Consider the following 15208-nt stretch of genomic DNA (forward strand, 5'->3'; position numbering starts at 1 on the left):
TCATAACATGGATATATCTACTACAATAATTTAAAAAGAGTGAAGAGAGAAGAGTCACAATCGGAAAAAGGAGAGGGTGATAAACGTATCGGCTGTGTATTTATTATTCCTCTTTTCAATGGATGAAATGAAAATTCTAGGAATTCTTCTAGGAACTGAAATTCTGGGAACCTTGAGAGAGCAAGAGCAGTCCAGTAACACAGGTTATTTTTTTTCCTTTTTCTTTTGTTTCAACTTTTTTTTTCTTTTATTTTGTTTATAATAATTATAATATTTTATTTTGGGACGTTTATTGGATGGAATAAGATTCAATTAATTTTGTTTTACTTTATATTAAACTGAATAATTCGAATAGAGACGTATTTTTTTTTTTTAGATTTTAGAAAAAAAATACAAATGCAACGACGAAGTTGACGAATGAAAAATGTATTCCAGGAAAAAATTGCACGACGCACACAAGTGAACATACACACAACACTTTTGTTAAATAGAATTCAAGATTTTTAGTTTATTGAATTGATTATTTAGCAGTATTTAAATGTATTTGATGGTTTTTATAGAACAGAAATTTAATATTTGATTTTTACATTTTTTTTTTACAAATTTCGCGGAGGTGTGAATTATAAATGAATAAAACACTTGCAGAGTAGGTACCGATTTATATGTGTAATGAATAGGCCAGCAGCAGAGCAAATCAAAATCAACTTTGCCTGTATTTTTGATTATTGTGAATAGTGGTGAGAATTGGTGTTGTGAAATGTGAAATGCTAGGGGTGTGGTGAAAATAGATTGTGTGGTGTATTTAAAACTGCTTGAATTTTATTATGCATAGTTCACACTTATTACAGAGCTGAACAGAATGCATCGCTCGGCGACTAAAATGACAGCTGTCGAAAAATTTGCTTTCCAAAATTGCCGAAGAATGAATGAACAGAATGCAGTCGCGCGGCGAGCTGTCAAATTGCATATAATTTCTTTTTTCGTTGTAAAATTCAATATTTTTCTATAAATAAATAAAAAGCAAGGTTCGAACTATGGCATACCTACGTTCGTTAACGTTTTGACTATTGCCCTCTCTATTTCATCATAAGAAAATGATAAAGACATAAAGCGTCAATACGTTAACGTACGTATGTAGTAGTTCGACCCCAGCTCTTTTAAAAACCATCAAACTCGTCGTTCGATGAAGTTGAAAATAGTTCAACTTTTGAGCGAATCGCTGAGCAAAGACCGAATGTATTGAGTTTTCAAAACCAAAAGGAAGCTCCTAAAATCATAAAAATAGAAAAGGAAAGATTCAATACAATAGTAGCCCCATTCCATTGGTGGTGGTAGTTTACTAATGAGTATATCTAGTACTACAATTAACACACCATCTTCTACTCGAGGAGACAGGGATGTGTAGTTGTTGTACCTACTAGATTTTTACTCACGAGTAAACTACCACCTCCAATGGAACAGGGCTAGTATTGAAAATTGAAATATAAAAGAGCAAATAGAAACTCTGATTTTTCTAATAGGTACTAGTAGCAACTCCATTTCTGATATATTATTGGGAATGCAAGTACGAAAATAGAACCTGACCTAAAAAAAAATATCAATATTAGAATAAAAACTCAGGCACAAAAGTAGGAATTTTTTAAGCCAATTTCAAGATCAGTATTTAATTTCCTGTGTCGAAAGTCGGCCGAGTGAGGTATGAAATTTATACAGTTTACTCATTAATATCAGAGCTTTATAAAAAAAATAGTCTAAACCTTAGGCCAATAAAACTTTTTTTGTTCGACTGTCCGAGTCTAAAATAAGCCTTTACAAAGATGGTTGGCTTTATTTGGGTATTCTTATGAAAACAATACGCTCAAATTTATTTTTGTAATTTACTTTGAAATTATGTACTTAAAGTTAACGTCAACAGTTTTTTTCATACATATAAGGAGAATTATTTAAAAAGTGACATAAAAATGCTCAAATTTGCAATTCTCCACTTTAAGCTTTATTATTGGTTGGATGAAAATTTGTATCTCAAAACTAATAATGCCATTAGATTCCTCATGGAAAATACTATAGGATTGCATTATTGTTTGAGCAGTCAAGGACCCAAAAATCTCAAGAGCGAGCGAAGCGTTATACCTACAGTACTATTGATATACAACAACGCCTGACTAATAAGATATAGTTAGATTTTTAACCCTTTCGGTACCAGCGTTACTCTCATGTAAAATTTATTTAAAAATTCGTAAAAAATATTAAGCTTTGATTTTTCAATCGTCAGTTAGACTATCAGAAGAATAAATGTCAATATCAAAAAAACTTTTATTCCTAGGAATAAGCTCTATCTGAGGTTTATCTGACTATTGAAAAATTGGGCCTAAATTAAATAATTTTTTATTTTTCGATGGCTTAATTGAAAGATAATAATGCCTAGTTGCTGGATTAGTACAAAAAGTTAGTCTAATACCATACTTTTATTTTTTTTTTTTATCGAAATAGGGACTGAAATTTACTTTTTTTTTTTGCAAAAAAAAATTTTTTTTTATATGGTCATATTTTGAAAAAGATTTAAAAAATTTTAATCCAGAAAGCGTTTTGTTCATAAACAAAAAATACCAAGACTGGAAAATTTCGTACGTCTTTCCCCCCAAAACCCTTTTGTGGACAGTGCTGTCTGTGAATATATGTGAAAGCCACCACCATAAACAAAAAATACCAAGACTGGAAACTCGGCGGTCAACTGACGTTTGCCTACAAGCTGCGAGGTGTGGTGAATGTCGTGAACTTATCGTTGTGTTCGTGTTCGATGTGTGTTGAATGTCGTGAATCTATAAATGTGTGCGTGTTAACGTCATTTACCAACGTGGTGGCTTTCACATATATTCACAGACAACACGGTACACAAAAGGGTTTCGGGGGGAAAGACGTACGAAAGTTTCCAGTCTTGGTATTTTTTGTTTATGGCCACCACGTTGATAAATGACGTTAACACGCACACATTTATAGATTCACGACATTCACCACACATCGGACACGAACACAACGATAGGTTCACGACATTCACCACACCGCGCAGCTTGTAGGCAAACGTCAGTTGACCGCCAAATTTTCCAGTCTTGGTATTTTTTGTTTATGGTTTTGTTTTTTGGCTTAGAAGAAGTAGCATATTTTCCCATCAGTTGTCCGACTTTTTTTGGTGGTCTTAGGCAGGGCATGTTACTTACATGTAACATGAGGATAACACATTATTTTCGTTATTTATTATTTTGGAAAATAACTTTTTGTCATTCATATTTCTTAGTTGTGATGTTTTTGACACGATAGTTAAAAAACATTTTTTATTATAGATTTTCATAGATTGCGTTCGAAAGCGTACATTTTTCCTCTATTTTTTTTTATTAAACCAATATATTATATCAAACCAGCAATTATGTGCGACCCACTTGTATGTTAAATTAACATGTTAGATTAAGTTTTTACAGTACATACACATTTGTAGCTATGCGTGCTTCTACATGTATTCAATGAATGATACTGATAAGAACGCATTTTGTGATTGTAGAGAAAAGTATACGAAACTAAAAATATTAAGCTGCAGCTTGAATGTTTTTAAAATCAAAACAAATTTTAATAGTTTTGTGGTTTCACTCTCTGACATCGGTTGTGTAGATCAAAGTTGTTCCATTCCAAGAGTCTGTGTTATCGTCTTCCAAAATGAGGATTGATGACAAAATATATGGAAAGTCCAGATTAAAAAGTGTCTCATATGTACGGTGAGATTTTGTGATGGATTTCTCTTGAATTTTAAACGACAGTTTTCACTGCAAAGTAAAGCTTAAGCTTGCCTATTACCAAATACTACGAATTCAAAAAATAACTCGTCAAGATAAATAGGAGTAATTAAATAGATAAATTTATGTCAGTTGTGACCTGACACCAAGAGTAATTTTTTTTCGCTTCTTATCGTTAAATTTCGGAAAACTGGAAAAAATAGCAAATATATAAAGAGATGCAATAGCAAGCCACGGTATGGTGTCAAAATATAAATAAACGTTTTAAAAAAATATACCTATGTAGAGATTACTTTGTTTTATAGTAATAGGTACATGAATGTAATATTTTAATGTTTTATAGTAATTAAGGCTTTGACCCAGACATAATTATTTGCCACATTTTTATTAGTGGAAATTGTTGGCAGCAATGCCCTTACTCACATATTCAAAAGTCCCAATGAATGAGAGTTGTAAAAAATTGTTTTTTTTTAAGCATTTGTTTTCCAGAACAAATTAAAAAAAAATTATTGCAAATAAAAAAAAATTGAGTTACCTAATTTATTATATTTATTTTATGCAAAAAAATTCAATGTGCATTAAATATTATTTTTTTTAATATTCGTCGAAGGCCAAATAGTCAAAGTTTTAAGAAATTCGACGAATACAAAAAAAGATTTATACCTAATGCACACATTTTGCATTGAAATTTTTTTTTAATGCAGAATTTTTTTTATTTGCATTACAAATTTTTTTAATGCAAAATATTTGTATTCGCAATTTAGTGCGAATATTTTTCAGTTGCAATAACATTTTTTTCAATGTAAAATTTTTTTTATTTGCAATATTTTTTTAAGTACCTAGTCTGGCCACCATGGAAGACCGAAAAATGTTTTTTTTTGTTTTTTAATTAATAAATCCATTATTTTTTAATTCGAAAAATGCCTGTCACTTGGCCAATTTTGAATGTTTCGATACGCAATGGGTCTTAAAATGTTGACTTTGGTCTCTTCTTACTTTTCCAATGAGAACTGAAGTTTGTAAATGTAACATTTTTATTGTTTTTCACCTTATATCTTTATATACATGTATATTTTTTTTATATTTTGTTAATAAATAGTTCAAGTTCACTGCAATTCATATTTTCAAATGTAAGCTACTAACCTGCATTACTTAGAAGAGAAATCTTTATATTAATAAATAAATAAATAATTAAATTAAGGGGCTAGTTTACCTAAAATAAATTAAAAAAAAAATTAACAAAAAAAACATTTTCAGGGTGGCCAGACCCCTTAATGCAAATATTTTTCAGTTACCTACAATAAATATTTTTTTTATGCAAATTTTTTTAGTTGCAATATATGCAACCGTGCTTAGAATATACATGGCTTGGGTGATTTGTTCCCATCAGGATACCAATAGATACCTATCACCCTTAAAATCCAATATTAATTCAGATTAATAGAAATAAAAACACTTTTCACCCATGATATGCTTGTTTATGGTCTTTTTTAATTCTTAATGCCAATGACCATCAACCCTTTCACCCAAAATGTTTCGATGCACTCTTTTGGTTCTCATTGCAAATGAAACGTTCATATCCTACCAAATTTTAGTCCTGTACCACCATTGGAAGTTGGTTTTCTGAAATATGTACCTGTTGCACAAGAAAACGACTTCCACAATTTTGTAAAAAAAAAATCAATTGTTAGTTTTAAGGTCTTTTAATAAAATTTAATTTTTCCGAAACCTATACATGTCAAAGAACAACTTTTTTATCTGATTTTCCCTTAAACGATTTACTCAATTTTCAACGAAGTTTTTATACAGAAGAATATAGGTAATATAGTTTTAAGAAATGAAAAAAAAAATAATTTTTGGATTTAAGATATTTTATTTTTTTTTTTTCTGAAAAATACAATTTTCGAAAATGGGCATACAAATTTATATACCTAAATTTTTATTTAAAAAAAAGTTATTTATGAAAAATCAGTTAAAAAACTGCTGTAACAATTTTGAAAAAATTTTATAGTGAATCTTAATAAAAGAATTTAAATTACATAGACTTATTTTGGAGCTCTATTTCAATATTAAGAAGTTGTTTTTATCAAGACTGAATTTTATGTTTTTTTTTTTCATACTCATTTACCAAATTTGAAGGCTCATAAAAAGTCTAAAGAATTTTAGTTGAATTCTAAGAGCAAGTTCGAGCGACCCAGTATATTTTTAATTATAGAATTTTCTAGAAATCATTTTTAATGTTAACTTTCTTTTAGATTATTTGGTTTATTTTACTATCAATCATCATCATTTGTGTACCTTATCGTACAGTTATTGGATGTATTCCATTTGAAGGTAACTAGACTTATAATATTTTATACATTTATTTCATACAAGAAAGAAGATACTAGCAAATATTTATGCATATGTACCTTTATACATATGGGCAATTCCATGGTAACTCACGTTACATTCACAAAAATTTCCAACACATAAATAATTTTTTTTTTTCTTCAATTTTAATGTAAATTGATACGAAATTACTATCCATGAATGGAGCATAACTATTACTTTCATAATTAACTAAAAAAATTGTCTTTATTTTTAACATTTGCTTGGGAAAAATAAAAGTTTGATGGTAACTCACGTTACAAAAATCGGACACGAATTTTAAGAGTCCGACAGTATGAAGTTTTTATGTGAAATTAAGAATCTTAATTTGTTTTCAATGAAGATTCCATACATACAAAATTACAAGCTTTTAATATGAGTGACAAAACCAAACATTTTTTCAATATTTCGAGGAAAAATTTTAAAATATTTAGGTAACTCACGTTACATTATTTTGGTAACTCATGTTACCTGCGATTTGTGGTTCCAAAAGTAAAGAAAAGATGCATTTTCACTCAAGTTTTTTTTTAATCGAATAGTGTGTAACGAAGCTTGCTTTAATGTTAACATATTTTAGCACTCACGAGGGGATATTGTCATCGTCACTATAAGACTCATCATATTTTCAGTTTGCTTGTTTATCCGTCATTTTCATGTGAAATTCTTCTGTTGTTGGCAAGCTTATGCTATAAAAATGCTTTAAGATTATTAAACTCCCTAAATTTTATGTCTATCCATAAGGGAATACATCAAAGAATCTTTTCTTGCAACTTGCATAAAGAGTTGCAGTTTGTAAATAGTAATTTGCTAATAAAAAAAGTAAAAAAGACTGCATAATTTGTTCAAAATTCGTGTCCACTTTTTCATGGAATTACCCATATGCATATGCAATTCTAATATTCTCGAATATTAGAGCACGTTAAATTGATAGTTTCCAATTAAATGCTGCTCCAAAGATTTCTTGTATTTTTTTCGAGAACAATATGTGCCCTTAATTATGAAAGTGGACTAAGTCACTCCTAAAAATGGCATCAAATTTAGTCTAAAAATAATTATTATTTAAGAGGTGAAGTTTATTTGAAAGCGAAATTGCAGTATATAAACTTCTTTATTGCTCCTCTAGTGATTCCATAAAATAAATATATTTAAATCGTTATAAGAAAATTATTATGTAAGTTTTTCTTCGAACAATGCAAAAAGTGACTTAGTCCACTTTCATAATCAAGGGCACATATTTATTTATAAAGAATAAAACGTATCATATCATTTCTTTCTTTGAAGGGCTGAATCCAGCTTAAATAGAAACTTTTTGATAACTTCGTTTTACAAATGCGATTTTTCTTACTTCCAGATTTATCAACAACCCGTGATACAGCTATAACAATGGAAGTACAAAAAGGAGATCAATTCAACATAACCTGTTGCTTACAAAATCATAGTTCCTGCTTGAATTTTAAAGAAGAAAATAATTATACCAGTCCTTATCAGAGAATAGAAGTATGTATGTATAATGATCTTACTTTTATAGATTGATAAAACAATATGAAAACTAATCCAAAGACCTAATATTTAACCTCATTATAACTTGTTTGCTTATCTATAAGTTTGCATCCAATAATTTTAAAAATGTGCAGGTGGCCATGGCACAGAGGAATAGATGGATGACTTCAGAGCCAGACATCGTGGGTTCAAACCCAGCGGTCGGCTCAGAAGTTTTTTCTAAATCGCCAGCTTAACTGAAGCCACCTGTGCGATAACATGAGACAATTTTCAACTATGTCTCCTCCTCTGTGCCACGTAGTTCAGTGTTGTATGTTCTTCTCTCGTTCTTTCTCTCTTTGTCTTTCTGTGTTGTATTAATGTCTTGTGTTGTATCAGCAAAATGGACCTAGATTCCGAAGCTGCAGTGTTTCTAGTCCGGAGATTTATCTTCAGACTAGTTTAATATGTAATGTAATGTAATGTAATTTTAAAAATGTTTTTTTTTTTTAATCTTAAACAAATTTTATATTATTTTTAATTTGTTATAAAATTTAGATTTAAAAATGCTTTTATGAATTTTTATATAAAAAGCTTTAATATTTTGAACAACCTTTTTCATAGTACGTTTGCTTTTATAATTTTAGATACTGAATGAAAGTGCTATAAATTTAATAAACCGAAAAGCCGAAGATGGTCGGTACGTATATGTTTGCGCATGTGATGAAAAAGGCCTTCAACGAACAATTGTTTTTGTGGGTGAGTTTTTTTTGTTTTGTGTTATTTTTTTTTTTTATTATTTTTTTTATCAACAGCTAGACAGCAACTGCCAGTCAAATATTCTGTGTTATGTTGTGTTTGGTTGTGTTGTGTTGCGCTGTGTTGTGTTGTGTTTCGTTGTGTTTCGTTGTGTTGTGTTGTTTTGTGCTATGTTGTGTTGAGTTGTGTTGTGTTGTGTTTAGTTGTGTTGTTTTGTGTTATGTTGTGTTGAGTTGTGTTGTGTTTGTGTTGTGTTTAGTTGTGTTGTTTTGTGTTGTGTTTTGTGTTGTATTGTATTGTGTTGTGAATTGTGTTGCATTGTGTTGTGTTGTTTAGTATTGCATTCTGTTGATGTTTTTTTAAGAGATCTAAATTAAACGAGTGAATGAAATGTTTCAAAATAATCAGGTAACAAATTAACTTTATTTTGCAGGGTCAGCTCCAAAAGGAATTGCTCATTTTGAGTGCGTTGTTTTTAATTTCCTAAAAATGGAATGTACAATTAAGCCTTACCGTGAAACTATTTATACACAATACAATATATCGGAGGTAATCCTTGTTGTTTTTTATATTAAATAAATATTTTTAGAACTTAAAATTATATCTAAAAAAAGACTGGAATTATTTTAGAACGTTTTATAAATATGTCCTTTAGATGAAAAGAAAAGATAGTCAATTAGACGTTTTTGAAACAGATGATTTTGTATATAGATCTGATCGTCAATTCTTTCATTTTGTTATAAATTCATCAAACAGTCTAGGATATCGAATCGAAAACAAAATAATCAACCAATATAACATTGGTAAGTTAACAGAAACCTTACACTTTATTTTTAATAAACGTTTTAACTTTTTGTTTATAGTTAAACCAGATCTGCCAGTTGTGCATATAAAAAAGATCACCACTAATAGCGTCACACTTTCTTGGAGCATACCCAATTACCAGACATATATTAAATACACAGACGGTCTTGTTTATGAATTCTTTTTAAAAACTAAAAATTTTGAATGGTTTAAGATTATGCCTGATATAAAAAGTTATAATGAATACTTTTGGGTTGAGATCAATAATTTATTCTCATATATGGAATATTCCGTGCATTTACGAGTAAAGGCTAACAAAACTATTGATGATGACAGAATGTGGAGTAGAAAATTTATAGAAAATTTTACAACACTATCCGGACCACCGAATAAATCTCCAGAGATTGATATTGGAAGTTTTAGTTTTTACCCAGAAGGAAAATTTTTGAGTTTATTCTGGCGGAAATTACCTGAATATGAACAGAATGGACCAAATTTTACTTATAAAATTACAAGTATAAAGGAAGATGGACAAGTTATGTGAGTTTAGTCATTAAATAGTTCACTAAGACCTGATTTTTCAATCATTAGGCTAAAAAACTGCTTACAAAAATGTATCTTCTTTTACTTTCCAAAATTTGTTAGTAAACCTAACGGTTTCCAAAATATAAAGGCTTATGTGAGCACATTTTCAAAATAAAACAAAACGTCAATTCAATTTTCTTTCTAAGTTTTTTGACTCAATTTTGATGTTATCTATTTAAAATATCCAGTTATGAACATCTTTTAGGGCCATTTGCTGAGTCGGAGTTTAAATTATAAATGTTGAACATAAACTCTTATTCTCTCCTTTTTCCTCTGCGTTACGCATACGCCACAGTGACTTGTTCTTACATAATAAGACTGAGGTCAACTGTTACATGCGCTTCAACTTTGAATATAAAAGAGCAATTAGGTGCGACCCAGTTGTACATTTAATTTGTATTTTAAGTAAATATCACAAAAATAATATTTTGTTTCAATAATTTGTTTCAAAAAAAGCTGTAACGATTTTGATTAAATTTTGTCTGTTACACATAAGAGCCTCCTTTAAAAAAAAAAATAATATTTTTTGTACCGTTATTAACGGTACCTGCCATAGAACGGTTTTATATACTGAAACGTTAAAAAAAAAATGTTTTATAAAAATTTTATAAATCTTTCAAAAACCAAATTTTTGATTTTTAAAAAATATTAAACATTTTTTTTTTTTTTTTTAAATCAATTTTTTGAAAACAGGTTGATGAATTTGATTGAAACTTTGTTTTTATGTGTGGAATAATATTTTCTTAAAAATGGCATACCAGCTTTTTTTTTTGATAAATGTTGAAAAATTTTTAAAATACATATAAAAAATTATTTTTTAAAAGAATGGCTTTAATGATTTTCCAAATTTTTTTTTTTTTAATTCTCTTATATACAAAAAATCAAATGCCATACTTGCTTTTGTGTCAAATATCATTACAAACCATGTTTATTTAATTAATAAAAACTAATTTTGTTAAATAAAAAGCTTTAATATTAAAATTACTTTAACCATAGTTTATATTTGATCATTTGTTACCCAGTTTCATAGCTAGTATAGTATTTTCTTAGTATTCAGGTATTGAACAAATGAAAAATTAATCAAAGCCGAATTTTTTACAGAAACCCAACTATAATCATGAATAAACATTTATCTTCTGCTTTAATCTTCATTGAATGGAAAAACACATCAAAATACCAATTCGAATTAAAGAGTCAAAATCAAATGGGATTTTCGGCGAATTCAAGTGTTTTGAAAATAAGTCCACGGCACTTAAATATAAGCCATGAAGAACAAAAGCAAGCAATAACCAAAATCTATCACAAAACAAATCAAACTTATACTATAACCTGGTTAAGGCCGATTAATTTTGATGCCTTGAATAGTTTTACTCTTTTTTGGTGCGAAGCAAGGACAGGATCTAAAAATCAGTGCCAGGTAGACATGAATTTATGTTTTTTTTTTTTTTTTTTTTAAATATAAAACTAACAATGTCCATAGGGAAGAGTGGATTTTAAGACACTAGACAAAAGTTCGCTTAACTATATGACTGGCCAATTTAATACATCACTCAACTTTGCTTTGTCAGAAAACTATTATAATAACAGTTATAGCAGTGGAATGTTGTGGGCTATGTGTGCTCCAGATGATGAAACGAAAATATTTTCCATTTCCATAGATAAGGTAACAAAACGTACAGAAAGCACTATCACAATTCATTGGATTAAAAAATGCTGGCATATGACTTATATTGACGGATACATTTTGACGTATTGTGAAGCCAATTCGAAAAAATGTGAAGAAAAAATTGTTCCAAAAGATGCCAACAATTACGAGATAGTCGGTTTGAAATCATCTACTTTGTATAAAATAACCTTAAGAACGTTTTTGGAGACCACACTTGGACAAATAAGCGATTTTGTAATGGAAGCTACTACAGAAGAAAATGGTAAGAAAATTTTGAAATTACTATGTTCGAAAAAATTCGATTTTGAAAAAAAATAATGTTGAGCATTTTTGTTTATATCTTTCTTTTTCTACTAAGAAAAGAACTGATTTTTCAACCGTCACGTCAGTTAGACTATCAGATGAATAAGGTCAATATAAAAAAATAATATTCGTAGGAATAAGTCTTAACTGGGGTCAGGCTAATGAAAAATTAGCTAAAAAAAAATGTGTGGGAAAAAAGTATTTTGAGCATTGTCTATAGTTTCCATAAGTTTCTATATTTGACTCTTTTATGCGATTCCTTACAGTTTTTTTTTCACAAATTTCAATATTATGGTCTTTATTCAATTCAATTGCTGCAGATTTCTTTTGACTTTTAATTTGAGATTTCATTGTTTTTCAATTTTTTAAGATTAAACGATCCTCTTAACCTAAACGTGTTTTTTTAATACAAAGTAAGTGAAAACCGTTAAAACTAATAAATTATATAAGAAAAAGATTTTGATTGCACGCGAAACTAAAAAGTATACTATGTCAAAATACTTGTTTTTCGTTTTTAGAATTATTATTCCATATTTTTTTCAGCATTAACAGAGATTCATACCTTCTCACAGAAAAGCGATATAAGATGGCATACTATTTTGTCAAAATACTTTTCTCGATTTTTGTAGTTTAAATAGAATAAGTAGAAGTATAAAAATCCCTGAAAAGAACTTTTTGGTTTAATTTTTCTTCTTGTAATATTTTTTAAATAGTCAGAATTTACAAGGTCGAAGAATTTTTTTTATTCTTGGTTCCCATTTGAAAGGATTTTCTTTTTCTGTTTGAAGATTTCTGATGAAGATTTTGTAAAATTATTGGGTGGAAGTGTTTATTTAATTTCAATTACCATCTAAGCCAAAGTTTTAATTCACATTATATGCACTTTGTCCACATACACTGTGGCGTATACGTACTATTTTGTTTTTGCTTATTTTTAACATGTGACAAATGAATTCAAAGTTCTTTTTAATGACGACCCCAAATCCCTTTTTAACATAATCGTTGTATATAATCAGAATAGTAGTTAAATTATTACCGAACACTCATTAAGCATGAACAAAAATATTCCATACAAATTTATATATTTTCAGATAAGACTAAAAGTATCATCACTATTTGTTTGAGTATTATGACTATTGCAGTAACCCTGGGTTTATTATTTTCCTTAAGAAACAAATGTCGTAAAATGCAGAAAATCGGAGTTATATTACCAGAAGCGCCTAAAGAAGATGCAATAATACCAACTGAAAATGATAGTAATGGATTTCTCCTAGATCAAAAACAATTGATCAAATCGAAAAATTATTTAACTACAACGAACAGTGCTCATAGTAATGATATTAATGATCAAAATTGTTCATGTTATCAACCAATACCAACGAGAGAAAATAAGAAAAGTATTAGTACATCGATTGAGGAAAATGATATGATCAGTGATTCGAATCAAAAAGCAGAAAATAGTTATTCGAAAATTTCAACTTTCCAAAATTTATCTGGTGGATATGTTTCACCATCTTTAATTTTTACCCAATTACAGCAAGTATGTAAAAAAAATATCTAATTGTTCAAGAATATTATCATTTGTCTCATTCACAGAGAACGGCTACATCCAACAAAAATTCCTCGCCTCCTTTGAACGATGGAGACGAACTCCCTATGGACTTAACATCCATATATAACCCGGCAAATGATCAAACCACCAAAATCAAAGAAAAACCTAAATACTTTAATGGATATATATAAATTGAAAATAAATCATTTAGCATTCATAATACTAAGAATTAAGAATGTTGATTTGACTTGTATTGAATATATTAAACCTTTATCTTGCAAAACGAAAGGATTTTTAATAGTTTTTGCTAAAGTAATTTTATATGGAAAAAGTAAAGGCTCGGCCACACCGAAGAGTACATGCGGTAGCCGTACGGGTATGAAATTGTATGAAAAAAAATTCCACATCTGCTACCGCATGCACCCTCCGGTGTGGCCTAGCCTTAAAACATGATTTGTAGTGTTTTCATTGAATAATCTTGAAGAAGTCTCCAGGGTGGGTTCTTTGAAATTATTTGATTTTAAAACAAAGAGAATTTTTTTGTTTTCTGTATTGAATATCTGACATAATGTTAAAATTTGGCAAATTCGTCGAAACAGTACTTCAAATCGCCACACAGCGGAAGTGGGCTAAAATGGCCCACCAAGGTAAAATGTCCATCTTATTAAAACTCGTAGAATCGAACAGAATGGAAAAGGAGCTCGTTGACTATATTATTTTGATTTAAGATAGACGTACATATGTTTGACCAGTATGCCATTTTACCCGGAAATATTTGATCAATGAAAAATTGAACACGTTTTGAAAATTAAATGCTTTAAGAAGGTACTTTTGGCGGTCGTTTTATCCCGAGCAATTCGATGATTGACAAAGCTTCCTACGATGGAAAAATTTTGTACTATGATAAGTCTGAGCTTGAAAAAGCCCGGGATCAGCGCAGGCCACCTGAACTTAAATTCTGAATTTTTAAAGGCTCTTATTTGTCAGATGTTATAAAAAGTTATGTGACATTCAGTTATGTTTCTTGACATTTTGTGATTTTCAGTCGGAAATGTTCACGTGAAAACTCATATGAGTAGGTATTTTTTTGTTAGTGAAAATGGTTCAAGTAGCAAATTCGCAACACACAAAAGCTGAAATTTGTTATATTTACTCCCGAAGCACAAACGAAAAGAGTTTTTTATTCTGTCAAGGTATGAACAAATTTAAATTTAAAATAAAGTAAAGCTACAATGGCTACTTTTTGCACAATGTGGGAACTTTACAAGATCTAACTTTTTTTTTTGTTTCTAGAGCAAAACTGCAAACATTATTTTTGAAACCTAAAAACTAAGCATCATGCATCATTGTTTTAAACGGCGGATAAACTAGATTTTACACCTAGTAGCCTATACAAAAAATTAGCCTATTAGCACTCATTCCAAGGCTGTACAATGATGTTTTTAGTGCATATCCTAAAATGTCCCTCTTATTAGAAAAATACCATTATTTCACAGATAAACATGGTTTTTTCAGTGCATTGTTTTGATTCTCAATGATAATGGATATTAAAACCTTCAAGCTAAATTTGGTTAATTTACTATAACTTTTTAAAGATTTTTTGGTAGTAAGTTTGCAACTGTTATTATAATACGGGTTGACAGAGTTGAAAAAGAGTTATTATTGTTACTTTTTCAGAGACGTCCGATTGCCTTGTTCTTACGTGTTATGAAAGCAGCATTAAAAAAATACTTTGAAATCATGTATGATATGTGTATGTAATACCATTTTCTACTTTTGATAATTTTGAAAATCTCCATTTTGAAAATTGCCACTAGCGGACATGAGATTTTTCTAGATTTTTCAGGTATGTAAGTTTAAGAATGCCAAAGCGAAGATATTAAGCAAAAAAATTTCTATCATCATTCA

At 29.2% G+C, this 15208-nt stretch overlaps 1 protein-coding gene across 7 annotated transcripts; it reads left to right on the top strand.

The window, feature by feature from the left end:
* The first annotated feature begins 2 nt into the window (after positions 1–2).
* On the top strand, positions 3–13580 carry LOC129915586 (cytokine receptor-like). 7 transcript variants are annotated; one of them, XM_055995197.1, is made up of 9 exons: positions 3–203; positions 7504–7649; positions 8824–8939; positions 9046–9193; positions 9254–9734; positions 10881–11196; positions 11260–11707; positions 12840–13288; positions 13345–13580. In XM_055995197.1, the coding sequence occupies exons 3-9, from the start codon at positions 8880–8882 to the stop codon at positions 13489–13491; spliced, it is 2049 nt and encodes a 682-aa protein (XP_055851172.1). In that variant the 5' UTR covers positions 3–203; positions 7504–7649; positions 8824–8879; the 3' UTR covers positions 13492–13580. The 7 variants fall into 7 exon arrangements, with proteins under 7 accessions (XP_055851172.1, XP_055851171.1, XP_055851169.1 ...); XM_055995196.1 differs by lacking the exon at positions 3–203 and adding an exon at positions 3591–3764; XM_055995194.1 differs by lacking the exon at positions 3–203 and adding an exon at positions 3591–3759.
* Positions 13581–15208: the final 1628 nt, after the last annotated feature.

The sequence above is a fragment of the Episyrphus balteatus genome, chromosome 3, assembly GCF_945859705.1.
Source record: "Episyrphus balteatus chromosome 3, idEpiBalt1.1, whole genome shotgun sequence".
NCBI lineage: Eukaryota > Metazoa > Arthropoda > Insecta > Diptera > Syrphidae > Episyrphus > Episyrphus balteatus.